This window comes from Anolis sagrei, chromosome 2 (genome assembly GCF_037176765.1).
Source record: "Anolis sagrei isolate rAnoSag1 chromosome 2, rAnoSag1.mat, whole genome shotgun sequence".
Taxonomy (NCBI): Eukaryota; Metazoa; Chordata; class Lepidosauria; order Squamata; family Dactyloidae; genus Anolis; species Anolis sagrei.
In genome coordinates this window covers 162122499-162146003 of record NC_090022.1, presented here as the reverse complement: position 1 = coordinate 162146003, position 23505 = coordinate 162122499, and the positions used below count along the sequence as shown (strand labels likewise).

The 23505-nt window shown below is 41.0% G+C and overlaps 1 protein-coding gene across 1 annotated transcript in view; it reads right to left on the bottom strand.

Moving 5' to 3' along the window:
• The window catches only part of LOC132768040 (venom factor-like), a 93358-nt gene that overhangs the window by 30401 nt on the left and 39452 nt on the right, over positions 1–23505 (bottom strand). Inside the window, exons 14-27 of the mRNA XM_067464017.1 lie at positions 22991–23152; positions 22753–22882; positions 21148–21225; positions 19248–19448; positions 17272–17383; positions 15923–16008; positions 15653–15792; positions 13246–13458; positions 12735–12798; positions 8964–9050; positions 7909–8112; positions 6061–6136; positions 3972–4134; positions 355–450 (exon numbers count right to left, since the gene is read on the bottom strand). Of these exons, the coding sequence (XP_067320118.1) occupies positions 355–450; positions 3972–4134; positions 6061–6136; positions 7909–8112; positions 8964–9050; positions 12735–12798; positions 13246–13458; positions 15653–15792; positions 15923–16008; positions 17272–17383; positions 19248–19448; positions 21148–21225; positions 22753–22882; positions 22991–23152 (1812 nt within the window). The remainder of the gene's footprint in view (positions 1–354; positions 451–3971; positions 4135–6060; positions 6137–7908; positions 8113–8963; positions 9051–12734; positions 12799–13245; positions 13459–15652; positions 15793–15922; positions 16009–17271; positions 17384–19247; positions 19449–21147; positions 21226–22752; positions 22883–22990; positions 23153–23505) is intronic.

Sequence of the window (23505 nt, the reverse complement as noted above, 5' to 3'; positions counted from 1 at the left end):
GAATATGAGTAACACAACAAAAAGCAACAATACACACTAAACTGCAAGATGGGAATCATGTGACCTTCCAGATGTGTTTGGGCTACAAGTTCCAGCGCTTTTCCCATTATAGTAAATGGTGAGGAATACTGGGTGTTATGGTCCAATGATATCTGGAAGGCGACATGAGGTCTGCACGATTCCCTTCCTTCCTTTGAATTGAGAGTGCAATTAGTTAAGTTGTTCATGGTGCTTGAAAAATGATGGTACTCATGTATAGGTTAAAAGGGAACAAACTGAAAGATAATGCTGAATCTAATTATATTATAAGATATTGCTAACTTTTGTAATCTTTCTTGCTACAGATGTACTTACACTGACATGTCTCTCACAGAGGCTTCTGGATTCCAGCAATGCAACCAGGACGAAAGCCGTTAATGACACCTCTGGTTCAGCACCCACATAGCCTCCCTAAAAGGAAGCAGAGGAGGAGGAAAAAGGGGAATCAAATGCAGGAGAAAGACTTTAAAAGATCCTGAATCTTTTCCCTTATATAGATTCAGTTATTTTTTATAGTTTCTTTAGAGTTTAGGTTAGAACCCAGATCAGAATATTTCAAAGACGCAGGAGCCACCAATAGTCACTGCACACAATTGATGGCATTTGAAATTGCAAACTTGGGTATATATCAGACAACTCAAAACCTTAATTTAGAAACCATCATTAGACTCCATTGAAATTGACAATTATCTCCCAATCTCTGATCTCCCCTTTTTGTGCAAGGTTCTGGAGTGGGTGGTGGCCTCACAACACCAGGGCTTTCTGGATGAAATGGATTATCTGGATCCATTACAGTCTTGTTTCCGGCCCAGCCATAGAACGGAGACATCTTTGGTCACCTTGGTAGATGATCTACATAGAGAACTTGACAGGGGGAGTGTATCCATGTTGATTCTCTTGTACCTCTCAGTAGCCTTTGATACCATTGACTATAGTATCCTTCTGGGATAGGTCTTGGAGACACCAATCCTTCCTGGAAAGTCATACCCAGGTGGTGACGTTGGGGGATGCCTGCTCAACCATTGTCTTGTGGGGTCTCACAGGGTTCCATTCTATCCCCCATGTTGTTTAACATCTACATGAAGCCACTGTTTTTGGAGTTTTGGAGTTTGCTGCCATCTGTATGCAGATGATACCCTACTCACTACTCATTTCCACCAAAAGACAAGGAAGCAGCCCAGACCTTGAACCAATGCTTGTCAACTGTTGTGGACTGGATGGGAATAAACAATGGAAATTGAATCCAGACAAGGCAGAGGTCCTTCCTCTTGGTCAGTTGAAAGGCAGATCAGGGTATAGGGTGGCAATTTGTGCTGGATGGGGTCACACTCCCCCTGAAGACACAGGTCTCAAGTCTAGGGGTCCTCTTGGACTGAAGAGTGTCCAGAAACCTGCTCTGGCTGCCAATTCTTTTCCGGGCCTGATTCAAGATGCTGATTTTGACCTTTAAAGCCCTAAATAGTTCAGGTCCTACTTACCTATCTGACCGCATCTCCTCATACCAACCTGCCCGAACATTAAGATCTTCTAGTGAGGCCCTCCTCTCATTGCCACCACCATCGCAAATGCTGTTGGCAGCAATGAGAGAGAGGACCATCTAGGTGACTGCTCCAACTTTTTAGAACTCCCTCTCCAAGGAGGTGAAAACAGCCCCTTCTCTGACATCTTTTTAAAAGCAGCTAAAGTATTTCCTGTTCACACAAGCTTTTGAGGAAGACACTTAGCTGTAATGATAGGAAGGCTAACTTGTATTGAGTTGTGCTAATGTAACAATCTGTCTTGTTGAGTGCCCGCAATAACTGTATTAGACAAATATTTTAAATATGTTTATTTATTTCTTATTGTAAATTTGTTTTATAGGTTATTGTTTTACATATATATATTGTTTTGTATTGTCTTTTATATAATATTGTGAGCCACTTTTGGGTCCCGTTTAGGGAGAAAGAGGAGGTATAAATAAAGAATTATTATTATTATTATTATTATTATTATTATTATTTTAACTAAAAACAAAAAAATAAATATCTTGAAATAATTCAACAATATTTGTAATTGTTGCAGTTCCTCCAGTGGTCCCTCGTAACAATGCCCATTGAAGTTCCATCAGAAAACGAAACTATGGTTTTTCTAATAGAATGGCTTCTAGACCAGTCATTCAAAACTAACATGCATCTATTTTGCTCTTAACTAATTTTTCATGAGAAAAAAGAATGTGGGAGGATCAGTATAAAAACACAGTAAGATTACAAATGGACTATTTTGCCTATCTCACTTGCAAATCCCTTGAATGAAGCCTTGAATGAAACCTGTTTGCACCAGGTTAAACGTTTCCCACTGCTAAAGTTCCCCACTTTTCCACCATTTCATCTCTTCCTACATATTGATATGCTTCCATATCTTCTATAGAACCTCCTCCATGTTATGTTTAATTCCCCTCGGCTTCTCCCCTGCTCTTCTCTTCTTTACACCTGAAGTATCTTACTCTCTAGTGATTGCATTCTTTTTCAAATCCTTTAAAACCTACCTCAGGTTGACTTTGCTTGAATAACTTTTTTTTGCTTCCCTTAACAATGAGATTCTGCTACTATAGCAATCTTCTTGTATCAATTTAAATTTTTTAGTCAACCCAACCCCTCACCTCAAAAAAAAACCTGGGTGCCAAGAGGAAGGCATGTCAAGTCAACCCCGACCGGGACCGCCTTCCACCTGGAAACCAATGGCCTTACTGCAGGAGAAGATGCAGATCAAGAATAGGGCTCCACAGTCGCCTACGGACCCACCAGTACACTGATCTTGGAAGACTATCCTACTCGGACAACGGGGGATCACCTAAGTACTCATAAGCCAAACTCATGTATTGTCAAGGTTAGTTTTTGGTGCCAAATTTATGGAGAGGAAAGCAACAATGTGACCTCAGAGGGCAAGCTACCCCTGGCATTCAAAAAGACCAGAAACAGCACCGTGGAGGAAAGAGTGGTGGTGGTGCCAGTTTTAGTTTCCCCTGGGATGGGTTAAGCTCTTCTCTTTTGCTAATCTACTCAGATAACAGGATGATTCATTTTAAATAAGAGTTAAAGCACAATACTTATATTGAATCAAGGTTGGTTTTGAGCCCATCTTTAAATCTCTTTTCCTGCCCACCAACATTCTGTTTTTCGTTCTTGAGTTCGGTGTAGAGCAACTGCTTTGGGAGACGGTGGTCAGGCATCCAGACAACGTGGCCGGTCCAGCAGAGTTGATGGTGGAGGACCATTGCTTCAATGCTGGTGGTCTTCGCTTCTTCCAGCATGCTGACATTTGTCTGCTTGTCTTCCCAAGAGATTTGCAGTATTTTCCGGAGGCAGCGCTGATGGAATTGTTCCAGGAGTTGCATGTGATGTCTGTAGACAGTCCATGTCTCGCAGGCATATAGCAGGGTTGGGAGGACAATAGCTTTATAATCAAGCACCTTGGTATCCCTACAGATGTCCCAGTCCTCAAACACTCTGCTTCATTCAGAAAAATGCTGTACTCGCAGAGCTCAGACGGTGTTGTATTGCAGTGTCAATGTTGACTTTTGTGGAGAGGTGGCTGCCAAGGTAGCGTAAATGATAAACATTTTCTAATATTACACTATTAAACTGTTACAACAACATGTTATAGAACTCCAGTATGCTGGTGACAATGTCATCTTTGCGCATTCAGAAGAAGACTTACAAGCCACTCTAAACACTTTCACAGAAGCATATGAGAAGCTCAGCCTGTCATTAAACATCAAGAATCCCAAAGTGCTCTTCCAGCAGTCACCAGCCACTCCCTCACCAATGCTTATGAGTATGCAACCGGTAATCAGTTTGCCATTACATTAATCTGGTACAATACAATCAGTCACTTAATTCTGTTTTATTTCCCTCTGAGATTAAAAACTTCTGGACTGCAGCAATAATGCATACCGACATCGATCCAGATATTGTATGAGCCTCATCATGGAAAATCCCATCTGGTTTTTGCCTTTCCAGAATCAGCCATTTCACACCTCCACAGACAATCTGATCACTAATGGTAAATACAAGTTTGGAAGCCATGGCAAAGACCTTCACTATATATGCCGTTAGCCTGCAAGAAATACAGAATGCACCATTTAAAGCTTATCCAAGGGTGGCAATGAGAAATAGAACAGAGACTAGAAAGTATATATTGTTAATTTGCAGAAAAAATGAGAATAGTGTTTGTTCAACTATAGATGACTTGAATTTATTATTTTAAAATCAAAATGCATTTCAACTAATGCATTTGTGTAGAGGCTGAACTATATTGGGCTTTTCAAAGAATAAATTCAGTTCACCAGTTAAAGAAAACTGGACACCTCCTCTTGATTAAACACAAATGAACAGAGATGAATTAAACTCAAATTTATTTTATTTTATTATTTTTACCAATTTCGTAAATCTGAAATGCCACTCAACTCTGAAAAAGCCCAGCCAGCTATATCTCCTCTTGTGTATAAAATCCACTTTTATGAAATTGTATAACTTATATCATAATCAGTCAGGCTTTTAAACAGTGACTGGAACTGCAAATATATAGCATTGTCTTGCTTAATCTCATGCCTTGGGACAGGAAGCAAGCTAAGCTGGGAAACGTATGCAAGCCTGAAGGTACCCAATGTCAATGTCAGGACTGTAACCCCAGTGCAGAGAGCTGGAAGCTACTCTACTCAGCCTCTAAGCACATTCTAAGCACACTTGTGTGAGTGATACTTGCAGGGACAATAGACAGCAGGCACAAAGGGTTTTATATTTGGTTGTAGCAGGCCAGATTTCATAGAATTGCCATTAAAGTGGAATCAAAACACATTATTCGTGCCATGTGGAAGAGCCCAAGAATTCAATTTCTGTATTTGAAAATAATTTTTAATTTGAAAAATAAATAAATAAAACAGACCAAAGGGCTTTCAAGCTATGCAAAAGTGCTACACACAACCCTAGGGAAAATAAAAGAAAACTGGAAATAATTTAGCCAAATCTTTCACTGAGGAATTAATGCGCCCGTACCTTGGGAAGTCTGACTTGGCCATTGTAGTCCACGCTCTGGTTACATCCCATATAGACTACTGCAATGCTCTCTACATGGGGTTGCCTTTGAAGACTGCACAGAAGCTTCAAATGGTCCCGCGTTCGGCAGCCAGGTTGCTAACAGGAGCGGCACTCAGGGAGCATACTACTCCTCTGTTGCGCCAGCTCCACTGGCTGCCAGTTTGCTACCTGGCACAATTCAAAGTGCTGGTGTTAGCCTATAAAGCCCTATACGGTTCTGGCCCTACTTACCTCTCCGAACGCATCTCCTCCTATGAACCGACAAGGACACTAAGATCATCTGGGGAGGCACTACTCTCGGTCCCGCCTGCATCACAGGCGTGCTTGGCAGGGACGAGAGACAGGGCCTTCTCAGTGGTGGCCCCTCGGCTGTGGAACGCCTGCAGATATCAGATCGGCCCCCTCCCTGCTGGCGTTTTGGAGGAAAGTGAAGACCTGGCTGTTCGAACAAGCATTTGATTAAACAGTGTAATTGAACATAGAAATACGGAATAATGGATGATGAGACTGTTTTCTGATTTTACTGTTGAGGCGCCAATGATTTATATACAGATGTTTAATGATTTATGTTACAATTGTTTTTAATTGCCCTATACTTGTCTCGTGATGTTTTGTATTGATGTTGTTCACCGCTTTGAGTCACCTGAGGGCCGAGAAAAGCGGTATATAAATAAAATAAATAAAAAGTAAGTAAATAAATAAATAAATAAATAAAACATTTCATTCAATTTTCCCCTTTTTCTTGAAGTCTGAAATACAGTGCTGGAGAAGTGTTCTACGGATTCCATGGACTGCTATTAAAAAGCAAATGAATTATTCCCAGAGAAAACCAAGCTTGAACTCTCCCTGGAAAGCCAAGATGACCAATATGAAACTGTCAATGTGAAAGGATGCTGCCAAACCCATTCCAGAATTAAATGTATTCCTATAGCAATATTGCTAATACCAAGTGCTAGATTTTCCGCCACTGAAGGAAGCATAGGAGTGATCTGATCTCTTATATGCCAGTTCCTGAGTATATCCTGAGAAAAGAGGGAGATGAGAAAGAGAGGTAAGTTCAGCATGTGTATCTGGAAAGATAGAATAATCAGAGGCATAAATCCAACTCAAACAAGCCCTGCACTTCCCCTCTTTTTTTACACTGCAGTGCCTTTCCTGTACTCCTTTTCTTTTACTCATTCTGGCTTCAGTTTCTTTCCCCCCTTTTCTCTGTCATGCATCTTCCATTCCAGCTAAAGGCTGAAATCTTCACCAGCCCATCCAGAAGACTTTGTTAAGAAGATGTAGAGAGAGGAAAACTTTCCACCACCTGGAGGTTTGATATTTTTTTCCATTAAAAAAAGTGGAGAGTAAGTTTATAACTCAGTATCGCAAAATTGCCTAAAATGCAGTGCTTCAAAAACAGAGCTAACAATTCCCTTCCACATGAAATAGGAGGCATATAATTATTCGTTAATTTCATTCGCAAGGAAAGCAATATCTACAAAGGAAAACGTTTTTGTACAAAAAAATATTTTCAGTATAGAAAATGCTGTTTTCTGGATTGGAAATGTTATTGTTCTGTGTGGGAGGGGGAATCAAATTCTGCACAGTGTAAGGTCTGAGCAGAGCAGGCTCTTGACAATCCAGAATTCTCCTCACTAAGGTTTCCTGAGACATGAGAAACACATTTTAAAATCATTTTTGAAAAAAATTAAATAATTGTGAATAATGTCAAAATTTCTGAAACATTTAAGTTGTCAGTGAGTGAAGTGTTACTGTGGATTACAAGCCCCCCCCCCCCCAAAAAAAGCTTTCCTTTTGCAGACTCCTCAAATTCCTGAATTACCCTCAAACACCAGAAGGTAATCGACCTACATCAGCAATGGTTTTCTATATAAATAGCCTTCAGTACCCTCCAAACCTTGTGGGCCTCAATCCAAAACAAAATCAGAATTAACTTTCCAGAACTTTCCAGTCTGGATTTTTTAAAAAGACATTTATTTCCAGACTGGACATGCTCTCTAGGTAGTCCTGGGTATGTAGGTTGGTGCCAAAATAATCTGATTTAAGTACCAAATGCACAGCGAATCCTCTTACTTAGGTACATCCACCTACCCCCCAAGAAAATAAAACCTGAATGGTCTGAAATTCAGGGCCTGTCCAGATAGTAGCTTTATTGCAGTAACTCCCGCAATAAAGGAGGGGCTATCCAAACAACGTTCTGGACAGTTCTGAATTAATTTGCTACAAACCAGCAAAACCCTGGTTTGTAGCAAATTAATTTGATAGTAGATTTATTCCATGCCTTCTTGGAAGGCACAGGATAAATCCAGTATTTCCACTCCAGACAATAAGCATGGTAAACTGTGAGAATACCCACCCCCTCACTCCTCTGAAGCCCCCAAACCCCTTAGAAAAAGTAAAATAAATTTAACCAGCCTCCAGTGCATTCTCATAGCAGCTCTCCTGGCACGTAGGAATAATGCACCAGGAGAGCGGGGGTTGGGGGAGGAGGAAAATCCCCCCCTCCCGCTCTCCTGGCGCATCATTTCTATGCACTGGGAGAGCTGCTACGAGGGTGCACTGGAGTCCGAGTAAGTTTATTTTACTTTTCTAAGGGGCCTGGGGGCTTTGGAGGAGGGGGTAGGGCCTCCAAATATTCTCACAGGCCAGTTTACTAACTATTAGGATTTCTGGGAGTTGAAAGCCAAAACATCTGGGAATCCACAGGTTGAGAACCACTGCTTTAGATAAATCAATTCACTGTGTTAGATGGAGGAAGGACAAGTCCAGAGATGCTTGCTTGCTTTACCTTTCTGGATCAGTTTGATGGCCTCAGGCCTGCGATTCAGTCCAACCTTCTCCCATTGGTTTGTGGCATCAAGGTAGTGGGTGGCAATAACTGTCGGTGTCAAGCGCATCATGTTCTGTTCCGCACAGCCAGAAGGTATTACGATGAGATGTTTCAGGTTGCTTCCATCAATGGAGTCTTCAACAATATTAGCCACAGGGTCCCCTAACCACAAATACAAAACTCATGTTAATTCCCAAGTACAGAAAAACTTTTGGAAACTGTGTGGAATGTGCCTTGCAGGTCTTTTCCTACCCCAGTACAAAATTACTCCTAGGGCATCAAAAGCTGGTATAATTTTAGCTTGCAGGCCTAATTTAAAAGAATTTTCCCTTGTCATACAGAATACATTCATTGTGTCCATGGGAATCAGTGGGAACCTGTGATTTTTGTGTCAGCAAAATAGTGAAACTGCTCTGGGTTTCAGTCTGAACTTTAAAGAAGCTGTTCAAAATGCTGCGCATAGGTTTAGCACCTTGAATCACTCCAAGTAGAATTATTAACTCGCTTCCCTGGAAACCTGGTAGGAATAGTTTTGCCCATGCTTATGCTTGCTTGCACCCCAGTGGTGCAGCGGGTTAAACTGCTGAGCTGCTGAACTTGCTGACTGAAAGGTTGGTGGTTCAAATCCGGGGAGTGGGGTTAGCCCCAGCTTCTGCCAACCTAGCAGTTCAAAACCATACAAATGTGAATAGATCAATAGGTACTGCTCCAGCAGGAAGGTAACGGTGCTCTATGCAGTCATGTCAGCCACATGACCTTGGAGGCATCTATGGACAATGCCGGCTCTTCAGCTTAGAAATGGAGATGAGCATCAACCCCCAGAATCGGACACAACTAGACTTAATGTCAGGGGAAAACCTTTCCCTTTTTCCTTTATGCTTGTTTACTGCGATCAGCAGACTATGCCCTGCTATATGGATAAAACTACATGGGGTGTATTCTTTGTGCTCGAAGGGATTTGGACTCTGTTCACGCCTAAAGCCTTAGAGTTTTGTATTAAATCAAGCTCTTGCCTTGGACACTAATTTTGGTATCAGTTTCGGTTCCAGGAACAATATCGTCTAAACTTTTAGCTTTCACCAGCACTTCCTGGACTCCACCTAGAGGAAGAAAAAGGCAAGAAAACGGGGAAATTTACAAAAATTACTTCCACAATCTAACTCTTCAATGCTTCTGGCATTGCTTTTCTACAATCAGTTGCAAGTGGAATTAAATATAAGTTACCCACAAATCTGATTTACAAAACACCTCACATTCCATGTACATAACTGTAGCCTGAATCATGTCAGTCATTGAAGCAAAATATAAATTTAAATATAAACCCATTGAAGCAAAATATAAATTTCATTGATTTAATAGGTGGAGCTTAGTTTCCCAGTAATATTGAGCTCTATGTGTACCAAGCACCGGGATTGTGGCACAGTTGGCTGGGAGTGGGCTGCATTAAGATCACTACTGACCGAAAGATCATGAGTTCGAAGCCAGCCCGGGTTGGAGTGAGCTTCCGACCAAAATTGTGTAGCTTGTTGTTGACCTTTGCAGCCCGAAAGAGAGTTGCATCAAGTAGGAAATTTAGGTACTACTTATGTGGCGAGGCTAATTTAACTTATTTATAAGGTCATAAAAATCTCCAGGAAGTATGCAAAGAATTAGGAAGTACTTCATCAGTGTCACAAATGGACAGTGAAGTGACAGCTCCCCTGGTGGCCTGGAGTTGGAATGTTAAATAGCCTCTGCGTGTCTGTCTATATATGTTGTGTTTCTATGGCATTGAATGTTTGCCATGTATATGTACATTGTAATCCGCCCTGAGTTCCCTGTGAGGTGAGAAGGACGGAATATAAATACTGTAAATAAATCTATATAAATAAAAATGTAATGTTAGTTTGTGGGTGTGGTGAAGTGTAAATTTTTAACTTGCAGTTATGTGTAATTATAGATGTTATGTATACTTATAGACAGATGTTTAAAGGGTTAGTAATGGTAAGTATATAGTGTTGCATAACCAAGGGAGATGGCAGCCAGCTCAGCTTATGTTGAGCTGGGTTACCATGGAAACAGGGGTGGTGCAGAAGTTATTAATACTTTGCATTTTTTAAACTGTATATATATATATATATATATATATATATATATATATATATATGTTTGGGTTAGCTACAGTAACACTGGAGCAGCCTATTTCAGAGATCCTCAGTCAGTGTTACCATGGAGACCAAGGCAAGCTGGCAGAAGGAGGAGTGGGAGGATCCAAGTGGAGAGAGTTTTGAAAACAGACGGTTTGAGAGTCAGTTAGGAGTTGATTTTGTATCTGAGAGGAGTAAAAGAGTGGAAGTGAAGAGTAGAGTGGGAGAGTGAAGTGTGAAGCAAAGAATTGTGGCTTTGGGAAGCCTGAATAGCTACTGGAGGTTTCTCAGTCTAAGGAGGCTGAAAGGAGAAACATAGCCAGTTTTCTTTAGTCAAGGGAAAGGCTAAAGGATAAGCTTGTTAATTTATTTGATCAAGGAAAGATCAAATAGGAAAGATATTCCTGTACTAAAATGTTGTTTAGTAATAAGAGCTTCACCTCAGTGAGATACTGTGTAACCTGGAAGAGTGAAATGTTTAACTAACCAAGTATTATTCAAAGTTCTATAAATTAAGTTACAACTTGTAACCACATGCTTTGTACTCAATAAACCAGTTATCTTTTGTTGGAGACAGTCTCATCTCCATCCATTCTGCGTCTATATTGCCATATCTCACAGTAATACCTCATATCTCACGTTGGTGGCAGTTACCATAGATTACATATAACAATTGGCCTCCAACTATACCAGTTGGTGGCAGAATTCAGAGAAATAAACAATAAATCTCCCTCTACTCTCCTGTCACACGACAGCAGCGTGTGCTTTCTCTCCACTCTGATCACCTGATCACCAACTGCCACTTGGCAGGGCAGCCATTTTAAACACTTAGTCTGTAGTTGGAGAGCTACAGGAGAGGACTGATTCTCTAGGAGGAGAATCAGGGAAATAGTCTACAGTCTGTGAACTGTAGGGAGGTTTGGGCTTTTAGCCTGACTAGTTTTAATAAGTCAAGTTGGCTTATTTATATTAATAGTTAGTGTTGAGAGAAAGAGTGAGAGAAACCCAGTGTAACTGAAGTAATCTATTAAATAAAGAAACACAGTTTGAAGAAAAATAAGTTTGAAACCTGTTTAGTGGAAGGAAGAGTCCTTTCCAGAGTTGTTTAAGAAAAGTTATAAATGTAAAAACACAGTGGAAGGGACTTAAAAAGCCAAAAATATTTACAATGCATGCGCAAAATCACATATATACACAAACACACATATATACACAAACACACACACACATATATATATACACACATGTACAGAAATATACACACACACATATACACACACAAAAAATACATATACACAAACTGGGCCACAGCAACGCACCACAGGGGGCATCTAGTAAATAAATAAACAAGAACATTGATATTTAATTTCACATGGAGTAGTGAGTGTGGTGCAGTGGTTTGAAAGTTGGACTATGACTCTGGAGACAATGTCTGAATCCCTGCTCAGCCAAGGAGCCCATTGGGTGACCTTAGGCATGCCACCCTCTCCCAATTGTCAGGGAGAGGCAATCACAAAACCTCTTCTGAACAAATCTTGTGGGTAGTCTTAGGGTTGTCATTGGTTAGAAATGTCTTGAGGACACACAGCAACTATCTTGTAAGTTCAAGTGTGCATACAGTACATGTGCTCTGCAGAGCACATGTGAACACAATACCCTGAATAATAACCAGTATCTTTTTAACCATCAAAGATAGAATCATAGAATCATAGAATCAAAGAGTTGGAAGAGACCTCATGGGCAATCCAGTCCAACCCCCTGCCAAGAAGCAGGAATATTGTATTCAAATCACCCCTGACAGATGGCCATCCAGCCTCTGTTTAAAAGCTTCCAAAGAAGGAGCCTCCACCACACTCCAGGGCAGAGAGTTCCACTGCTGAACGGCTATCACAGTCAGGAAGTTCTTCCTCATGTTCAGATGGAATCTCCTCTCTTGTAGTTTGAAGCCATTGTTCCGCGCCCTAGTCTCTAAGGAAGCAGAAAAAAGCTTGCTCCCTCCTCCCTGTGGCTTCCTCTCACATATTTATACATGGCTATCATATCTCCTCTCAGCCTTCTCTTCTTCAGGCTAAACATGCCCAGCTCCTTAAGCCGCTCCTCATAAGGCTTGTTCTCCAGATCCAAGATCATTTTAGTCGCCCTCCTCTGGACACATTCCAGCTTGTCAATATATCTCTTGAATTGTGGTGCTGAGAATTGGACACAATATTCCAGGTGTGGTCTAACCAAAGTGGAATAGAGGGGTAGAATGACTTCCCTAGATCTAGACACTATGCTCCTATTGATGCAGGCCAAAATCCCATTGGCTTTTTTTGCCGCCACATCACATTGTTGGCTCATGTTTAACTTGTTGTCCACGAGGACTCCAAGATCTTTTTCACACGTACTGCTCTCAAGCCAGGCATTGTCCCCCATTCTGTATCTTTGCATTTCGTTCATTATGTCTCCTAACAAAACTTGTAACCACACACTAATATTTTCACACTTTAAGAAATAATGCTACAATAAATCCACTCCAACACTAGTCCAAGTTTTAAAAGACTATCTGCTCGGTTAGGAAACAAAGACAGATGAACAACTGAAGCAATAAAGAATTTTTTGCAGGACTCAAGAAAGAGTTTCAAAAGAAGACACTGGGGAAGAATGGCTTTCACTCACCTTTCCCATTTTTAGAGGGTTCCAACTCAACGACAGTGACATGCGATCTCCGTATTCCTTCAGGCTGGCAAGAAAGAAGGTGCAAAATCACTGTGAAAGGCTCACCAGAAAGAGAATTAGTCAATCATGGCAGCAAAGAGGAACTCAACATGGAAACAATAACAGACATCTACATCCTGGTTAAAATATAGTTTTGCTTTTCATGGACCTGCCCCCAAATCCTTGAAAACAATTATGAAAATCAGGTCTTTTTAAAAAGGTAAGGTATTTTGTTGTTGATTTTATGACCCACTGGGGATGTGTGAAAAGGACAAATAGGTCAAGCTGTACCCAAAACTGGTGTGTGTTCTGTGCTGTTTTAGACACAGTCTCAACAACCTAAATTCTTCCAATACCAGGTTAAGGCTGCCTGGCTGAGGGAGGCAGAGTGGATGGGCAGAGTTACAAAACCACCCTGGCTGCAACCTTTTTTTTCTGCCAACTTCTTGGGAGGGTCTGGTGTGATGCCTACCACAACTCGGAGCTTCTTGATCACTCCATCAGACACCATCAAGTTCCAGACAGCCCCTTTGACCTCGATGTCATGTAATCCCAGCTCAAGTGGGACCAAGACAAATGGGATTGCCGCAGAGGACTGAGCCCCGATAGTGACATCATGTCTGTAGCGTTGCTTGGCGGTGGCAGCGCTGCAGAAGACAGGATTGTGAATCAGCTCCACTCGCACCTGGGGAGAAAAGACAGAAGGAAGGGCCTTTAAAAGCAATGTAAACAACAAATGACCAAAGGAGAAGAAACTTTCTTTCCTTGGATCCATGCTACATCTTCCGTGCTTTTCCACCTCAAGCAATTACTGAATTTCTATTCTTTTCCAGTCTCCACTTTTAGCTCTGACTATATCCAGTCACCGTCAACCATTGAAGTAAATGAAAACTGAACTTTTTGGTGGAATTCATAAACAGGAACTTTAATAATGAAGTAAAATAATTATAACATGAGTGGCAAGATGAGGTATAAAAGATATGTTGACAAGACCTTTCAGACAGAAGGAAAGTAAATGGAGAAGACTTACAAAGTGTTAAACTGCACTAGTTCAAAACAGATCTGTAAAATCACTTGTAATGTTGAGGCAATATTTTAGGATAAACATTAAAAACAAACCATAATGGAAATTCCTATGAGGCAGAACACATTCAGCTTCACACACACACACACACACACACACACACACACACACACCCCAGTGGCTAGAAGGCTTTCCATTCACATAATTTTATAATTGATGGTAAAGACATTTGTTGTTATTCTTAGGCTGGATCTTTTGTTGTTTATTTGTTCAGTCGCTTCTCATTCTTCGTGACCTCATGGACCAGCCCATGCCAGAGCTCCCTGTCAGCCGTCACCACCCCCAGCTCCTTCAAAGTCAAGCCAGTCTCTTCAAGGATGCCATCCATCCATCTTGCCCTTGGTCGGCCCCTCTTCCTTTTTCCTTCCATTTTCCCCAGCATCACTGTCTTCCTCAAACTTCCCTGTCTTCCCATTTTGTGGTCAAAGTACTTCATCTTTGCCTCTAATATCCTTCCCTCCAGTGAGCCGCTGGGCATTTTTCCTGAAGTATGGACTGCTCCAAGGCAAACTCAGAATTTTCCTCCAACACCATAGTTCAAAAGCCACTATCTTCCTTCGCTCAGCCTTCCTTATGGCCCAGCTCTCACATCCATAGGTTACTATGGGAGTACCATTGCTTTAACTCTGCACTGCCCTATATCCGATGATCTGATCCAAGATCTGTTTAGAACTGGATTATATGAGTCTAACTGCCAGATAATCTGGGATAAGAAGATAATTTGGGATCAGATCCTGGCATATAGGGGAGTGTAGATCCAGTCTTAAATTACTTTAAAGATAGATCTACACTGCCATGTAATCCAGTATTTGATCCCAGATTATCTGCTTTGAACTGGATTATACACTGCTATATTATCTATCTGAAAGTGGATAATCTGAGATCACATACTGGATTAAATGGCAGTATAGAAGAGGCCTTAGTCAACTCAGATTCATGGTGAGCTTCTCAAAGGATTTTTTCCCCTTCTTTAATCAGAAGAGGATTGGTTTTTCCCCCTCCTATTAGCTGAGAGAGAGATAGTTTGTCCACCCAATATCCACCCTGCAGAATTATACCAGTTTGATACTATGTCAAGTGTATTAACTCAATGCTATGGAGTACTGGGATTTGCAGTTTTGTGAGATAATTGCCCCTCTCTGTCAAAGAGTGCTGGTGGCACAACACATTACATCATGTCTGTAGCACTGCGACAGAGAGGGGAGGAACTCATCAGTATGACAAGGTTCCTAGACAAGGGGGCAAGCTTGATTTCTGTTGCTCTAGGACTAGGACATGGAGCAATGGGTTCAAATGATGGGAAAAGATATTCCACTTAAATATTTGGAAGAGCTTCCAGACACTAAGAGCTGTACAACTGTGAAATATTCTGCCTGGGAGTAGGGTGGAGTCTCCTTCTCTGGAGGTTTTTAAATAGATGCTGGGTGATCATCTGCTAGGAGCACTGATTGGGCTTTCCTACAATGATACCTGGGCTGGTTATTGCTGCAGTGACATTTGGAAGGATAACTGGCACATTTCATTACCCGCCTCTGTGTGGTGCATAAGGATTTATGCAATTACAGGATGTGGGTTGACTTTTAAGAAAATGAGGATGACACTAGACACTGCCCATGGTTGGAGGACTCTATAAACCATCCACACACTACAGAGGGGATTATTATCTGCCATTCCCATAGTTTGCCCAGTTGGTATATTGGGCAGGGCCCTGTTTGGACAATGGATGAATCCATTTGTGGATTCCAATCCCTTGCTCCGCACTGTTGGAGACTACAGAGCCCTGACCAAAGCCTACCTTGATAGGTTGTCTTCCAGAGTTGTAGAGAATAGCTCGAATCTCCACCTGCTCATTCCTGACTACCGAGTAAGGCAGCCTTAGGTCAAGGAAGAAATCCTTCATGACGGTTATTTCATAAGGGTCAGCCACACAGATGCCTGTAAGCAAGATTGAGGGAAAAGGAAGCAGATGGAAAATCAAAAGCAGTCATGCATCAAATCTTCCTTCAAAGCAATCTACCATCATCTCCATAGTAGTTTCCTCTCAGGACCATCAAGGATGCTTTACCTTTTGTTTCTGAAATGCTCACAGCCAACACCTCCCAGGTTGTGATGGAATCCTTCAGGTAAAAAGGCACTATCTTGGATGAGATCCTAAGTACAAGAAGGAAGATGTCATGTCATATTTGAAGGCAGAGATTATAATATGCAGACTGAGGTGGGAAATAGATAGGCTTTGTCGAAGGCTTTCATGGCCGGAATCACTGGGTTGTTGTAAGTTTTTCTGGGCTATATGGCCATGTTCTGGAGGCAATTTTTCTTCTGACGTTTCACCTGCATCTATGGCAAGCATCCTCACTACCTCTGAGGATACTTGCCATAGATGCAGGCGAAGCGTCAGGAGAAAAATTGCCTCCAGAACATGGCCATATAGCACGGAAAAACCTACAACAACCCAATAGATAGGCTATTTATTATTTATTTATTATTTATTTATTTACAACTTTCATATCCTGTTCTTCTCTACCTCCACGGAGGGAATGGCTAACAAAAATTCAATGCCACACAATAAATAACATTTTAAAAACAACGTACATAATAAATAAGTTATATAATACATAAAAAAGACAGTTCACTGAGTTAAAAACATCATCCAACTAAATCCAAACATTGTGGTCCAATAACTCTTAGTCTTTACCGATTCAATCCATCAATCTCCGAATGCCTGATTCCAAAGCCAGGATTTCAGTTTCTTCCTGAAGGTCAGGAGGGAGGGGGCAGACCTAACCTCATTGGGGAGAGAGTTCCATAGCCAGGGGGCCACCACAGAGAAGGCCCTGTCTCTCATCCCCACTAAGCGCGACTGCAAAGGTGGTAGGGCTGAGAGCAGGGCCTCTCTGGAAGATCTTAAAGTCCTTGATGGTTTATAGGGGAAGATACATTTGGACAGGTAAACTGGGTTGGAACCTGTAGGGTTTTATAGGTTAAAACCATCACTTTGAATTGCTAATTTATATGTGGTTGCTGCTAGCCACATAATTCCTCACCACTTCTTAAATTCTAGAGCAACTTTTCCATGTCCTTATGTCACAATATTCTTCCCCCCACTTTCTCCAGCTCCTTGTGAAGAAGTCCTTACTTATCTCCTGTAAGTTTGAAATTTCACTGAGTTTTCTGTTTCCAAAATAGGACAAGTGAAAGATCTTAGACTTGGTCCTCCCTATTTCCTGCTATTTCCCTCCCTCCACCCTGGAGATCCATGCATTACTTGGTACCCTTATCCTGCAAATGTGGATTTATTCATACATATTAATGTGTTAATGTTTTAATATATGTTTTTATTTTATGCGAAAATACTGTTTGCCTCCAGACTGCAAAGTAGGCTGCTATTGAGGGAGGAATATAGAAGACATATACCCTCGATCATTAGGAGCATCTGTTAGCACTTTCGTTTCCCACAACCAGCTTTCTGGAAATTGAGTCCTGGATGTAATTCCATCTTCATCCATGATAAAGTCCTCATTTTCACCTAGGAAAACATGACAGAGAAGTGGTTGTGATTATCTTATTTGTCTTGTTTATCTGTATTTCTCGATAATGACTCAAACATTGACTTTTGAGGAGAGGGTTCTTGTTCAAGAAGAATAAATCTTTGGCCTAGTTAAAAATGATGGATCTCATCTTACTGTGCTTTGGTACTTATTGTTTATGTTTTTTTGTGGTGTCCACGTTATCTGCCACCACAAGTCTGTTATAGAGAGACTGTAACAGAAGAACTAAGGCTCATAATGCATTAATTCACTGATGAGTAAGGCCGACCGAACTCTGTACCCAATAATTTTCATCAATGCCTTGAGGCCATTACTGGATGGCTGTGTGCCAGCAGGTTGAGGGTGAACCCAGCAAAAACGGAGATCCTGTGGCTGGGTTGACTGGGCAGTGGGGATATCCAGCTGCCTACCCTGGATGGTGAGGCGTTACGCCCATCATAGTTGGGAAAGAGTCTGGGAGTCCTTTTGGACCCTCTACTGATGATGGAGGCCCAGGTCTCCGCCATTAGCAGAACCGCTTTCTTTCATCTGCGGCAGGCTAGACAGCTGGCCTCTTATCTATCCAGGGACAACCTAGCTACAGTGATTCAGGTCACTGTCATCTCAAGACTGGACTATTGTAACACCCTCTACATTGGCCTTCCTCTACTGGTGATCCGGAAGCTCAAGTTGGTACAAAATGCAGCTGCTCGGCTTCTTGCGAGAGCTCCGATGAGATGCCATATAACACCAATTTTATTGCAACTGCATTGGTTACCAATTGAGCACCGGATCACTTTTAAAGTGATGGTACTTACCTTTAAGAACTTATATGGTCTGGGGTTGATGTACCTGAGGGACCGCCTCACCCCCTACCAACCCCAGAGATCCCTCCACTCTGAGAACCAAGATTTATTGGAAGTCCCCAGTTTTAAAACCTTGCATCTAACAGCAACCAGACACAGAGCCTTCACATTAGTGGCACCATCGCTCTGGAACACTCTGCCACCAGAAGTCCGTGCCTTGCGGGATTTATCGGCTTTCCGCAGGGCTTGTAAGACATATTTGTTTCGACAGGCTTTTGATCTTTGATATGTTGTTTAATTTGTGTTAGATTTTAGTTTGTTCTTGTAAGCCACTCCGAGCCCTAGGGGAGTGGCGGCATATAAATTGAAATATAAATAAAAAATAAAAAAATAAAAAATAAACAGACTTTGCCACCAAAAAGAGGTTTTACTTTTTCACAAGGGCAGATCCATCCTTAGACAACTACTGTTCATGGAGCATAGATAAATCTGTCGAAGGCTTTCATGGCCGGAATCACTGGGTTGTTGTAGGTTTTTCCGGGCTATATGGCCATGTTCTGGAGGCAATTTTTCTCCTGACGTTTCGCCTGCATCTATGGCAAGCATCCTCAGAGGTAGTGACCGTTCTGGAGGCAATTTTTCTCCTGACATTTCGCCTGCATCTATGGCAAGCATCCTCAGAGGTAGTGACCTCACTACCTCTGAGGATGCTTGCCATAGATGCAGGCGAAACGTCAGGAGAAAAATTGCCTCCAGAACATGGCCATATAGCCCGGAAAAACCTACAACAACCCATAGATAAATCATTTCTTATTTTAACTGCATCAGAATGACTACAAACTCATTCTTCTACATGTCTAGATAAGGCCTTAATAAAGATTATATTAAATTCAAATCCCTCTCTGTCACAAATGGAGGATTCCACATATACATAACGGAAAATATATCACCCTTTTCACACATTAAAAACAGTTCACCCTTTAAGTCATTCACATTTTACACACACACATGATATTGCAAGAGAGTTTTGCAAAGAGAAAAGGGAAGTTCTACTTGCTTCTTGCCAGTTGCAGTTCATCCTCCCGTCGATTCTGATCTCGTATGTCTTTGATATAAAGGCAGCATTCAAGGAATACAGTCTTGCACTCATTTTGATCGTCTATGTATTCAGAACGCTTTTCACAGCTGTATCCCATGGGGTTTTCATACATGCCATCTTCACAACACTTCCTTAGCTCCTTGTCAGCATACTGGGTTGCTGAAATATGTAACTTGAATGAAACATCAGAAAATGTCTTCCCTAAACTACTCTTGCTAATGTGTTCAACAGGAAAGGAAACACAGATCAATTCAATACCTGTCCAGGACTTGCTTATCCAAAATATCTGAACATCGTTTGACTTTTTGACTAAATTCTATACACTGCCAATTGCTTCGCTTTCAAATGTCACCATCCTGACTAATGTCAGATTTTACAATGTATTGCAGTGTAATATAGCTGAGTCATGCACTGCTAATAGGCTTCGATTGAAAATGCTGAGTCATGCATTAACTGTATATAGGGAATCATTTGGGGAATGTGTTCTGGTGATTTTGAATGATGTAATCCTGGGTCTGAGTTAAGTTAATGAGTTGGGAACCAATCAGAGATTGCTATGTGTAATTGTATAGAATTGTATATAAGGAAGTTATGTAGAGTGTATACTCTCTCCTTGTGATGTGAAGCTGTTTGCTGAAGGCTCTGTGTAATTTATTAAAGGAACTTGTCTGCTAAGACAAGATATAACCGTGTGCTGTGGTAAGTTTGTAGTGTCATCTAGATTGGAGGGGAAAACAATAGTAAAACTGACAATGGCCGGGCATGTGCTCAAGTGTCTGTAAAAGAGTTCCAGAGTGACTGCAGTTTGTGGGAGCAGTTGACTGAAAATACTGTGTAGGAAGAAGCTACTGGAAAGCGCTGAAGTTGTGCAACTGATCTGCTGCTGAATTGTGAAATTAATCTCAACAGACCTAAACTGTCTCTCAAAAACCAGTCTTGCTATTTACATTTACAAGAGGGATCGTACTATTATATGTGGTAGTCATGTAAAAAAAATCTGAATATTGGAAAATGGTGCACAATGAATGTAGAAAGATATTGAAAATTGACTTTCCAATGAGACCGGAATACTATTTTTAGGCATATATGACTTGGATTTATTTAAAGATTTAAATGCTGATAAATTGTTCATTTTTTTTTTGCGACTGTGGCAAGAATGACTTTTGCCAAGTTTTGGAAAATTCCCTCAAAGACTCAATGGTTGGACAAAATAATGGAAATTAAGGACATGGACAAATTGACATTTTTACTAAAATCAAGCAATGGAAAGGGAATAAAAATGACGGACTGGACGGCTTTTGAAGACTATATTAATAAGGATGGGAAATAAGATTTTTGACAAAGACTGAGGAAAACTATATTTGGGGTAGGCAATAGAAGAAACTTTTCCTTCATTATGGGGTGAAAGGAGGAAGAATGGAAGTCAGCCTTTTTTTTTGTCTTGTTTTGTCCTATTTTCTTTTTAGTATGTGTATTGTGTTGTATTGTGATGTTATGTTACTTTTGTAAAATGAATAAAAATTACTTATAAAAAAACCAGTCTTGCTTTCTAATAAAAGCATAAGTTTATTGAAAAGTCAGTATAGTAAACTGAACGACTGCATTGTCTAGACTAAAGTTGGTCATCAATGACCTGACATCCTTTGGAAACCCCCAGAAGTTTTACTGAACAATGTCCTCATATGCTACCACATACGATAACTGGTCCAACTAGTCCAGTATCACCAGAAGTATTGAGCAATAGCTCTTCAGAGACTCTCCTGCAGCCTTGAGGCCTGAAGGTTTTTTCAACCTGGTGCATAGTTTTCAACATTATTAATTCAAACCCAGACTGGGGTCTTGGTCACTCCTCACATACCTTTGCTTGTTTTAGACTCGATAAGCTGTAAGGAGTTACGACGGCGCCTCCGTTTTGCAACCTGGGGGCATTTCCGATCTGGAAGGTTGTGGGGAAGGTAAAAATTATTGCCCCGTCATGAAATAAAAAGAAAATGCTCAATTCTATGATCACATGCATGCTGCTTGTCATCACATTTATTGGAAGGTGAAGAGGGCTTTCTCCCATGTCAGATCAACAATTCTGACAGACATCCAATTTTTAAGATCATTAGATGCTAATCTTGAATGTCAGATCAACATTTCTGACATTCTTTCAGATATTTCATGATCTGAAAAATATCTAACATTTTTCAGATCATGAAATACTAATCTTGAATGTTATAGACTACCGGCATGGCCTAGACATAAAATGTGTTGTTTCTAAAACTGGAATTTCTTTGCCACATCACACATTTGGAACTTGGAAACAACTGGTTAGTTTTTGAAGGAAGTAATATTTTAAATAATATTTTAAATGGAAATTAATATTTTAAATCAGGAGTGGGGATTTATGTGGCCCCACAATAATGTTTTGTGGCCCTCAGCACCTCTATAATTTTCAGACCAACCAAAAAAGGAGAGGATGAATTGCTGCTTATGGGAGCCTCTATTTACATTAACTATTGGGTTTGTTTCTTTTTTTCAATAGTCCAGAGACTCCCAGGGCAAAAAAGTGGCCCCTCTCACCTCTATGAATCTATGATTACTTAATGTATTCATTTATTCTTTAAATAAATACATTTAAAAAAACCATAGATTCATACAAAGGGACCTTGTGTGTCATCAAGTCCAATCACCTGCTTTTTTTTTTTTTTTTTTGTCGTGTCAGGAGCGACTTGAAACTGCAAGTCGCTTCTGGTGTAAGAGAATTGGCTGTCTGTAAGGATGTTGCCAGGGGACGCCCGGATAATTTGATATTTTTATCATCCTTGTGGGAGGCTTCTCTCATGTCCCTGCATGAGGAACTGGAGTTGATAGAGGGAGCTCATCCGCCTCTCCCTGGATTCGAACCTGCAACCTGTTGGTCTTCAGTCCTGCCGGCACAGGGATTTAACCCACTGTGCCACTGGGGGCTCCATGCTGAATAATCAGGTAAAACATACCCAAGAGAGCAATACAATCTATTTCTGAAGCCATCCAAAAATGATATCTCTAAGCAATTGGTTCCTTTGCTGAACCACTCTTTATGTCAATACTCTCCCTGTAATATTCAACTGAAATATTCTAAAACCATTAGAACTGGTTCTCTCCTCTGCAACAGTAAAGTATAGAGCAGCCACCTCCTCTCTTGACAGAGATATATGAAGTATATGACCATGTCAGCCATCAGTCTTCTCTTCACCAAGCTCAAGATTCTCAGCTACTTAGACTTTTCCTCATATGGGTTGTTCTCCATATCTTTTATAATCTTTGCGGCCTTTCTCTGAACCCATTCCAACTAGTCTATGCTCTTCTATGCACCAGGCCCGATTTCAATCATGAATATGAGTGGCGATGTATTAATTTTCCTGATATCTAACATTTAATATTATCACATTCATTTTCAAAGCTAACATTTCATGCTGTGGACAGGCCCCATTCCTACCTGATCTCTGTTTTGTGGAAAGCTTGTTGCTGGTCTCCAGGGCCAATCCAGCATCTTCAAACACACCCACATTGTCCCTACCACTGCCAGCAGTACAGCCGATGTCACTCTTTTCTACCATATCCCAGATCTGGAACAGAATAGACCCAAATGAAGCAAAGCACAGACTCGGAAAATTCCAAGTCAGGAAAATCCTCAACAACTCGGGTGTCAAACCCCATGGACTTCCGTGCCTTACCTTAGTCTGACTTATCTTATTCTTTTTGTTCAGGACGTAGACACCTTTGTCCACAGCCACAAGGCCAACCCGAGCATTTGCATCCCCCTCTACTTTGATTGCCATTGCAGCTCCTGGCTGATGAATTTGATTGTCAGCCTCAGTTGCTCCTTTCACAGTCAGCTGTTTGGGAGAGGCAACAAAAATTATTTGTTATTATTTATTTAGAACTTTTATATACCGGTCTTCTCACCTCCGATGAAGGACTCAGGCCAGTTTACAACAGAGGAGTCCATACACAATAGTTAAAACATAATATCCTATAAAACTAATATAAAACACATTAAAATACAATCATATAATTACATAAGGTCAGAATAAAATCACAATTCATCACCATCCATCCGTGTGGTCAAGGGTTATTGACTCACTCATCAAATGCCAGGTTCCAGAGCCAGGTTTTCACCAACTTTCTAAAGGTCAGGAGGGAAGGGGCAGTTCTAATCTCCAATAGGAGAGAGTTCCAGAGCTGAGGG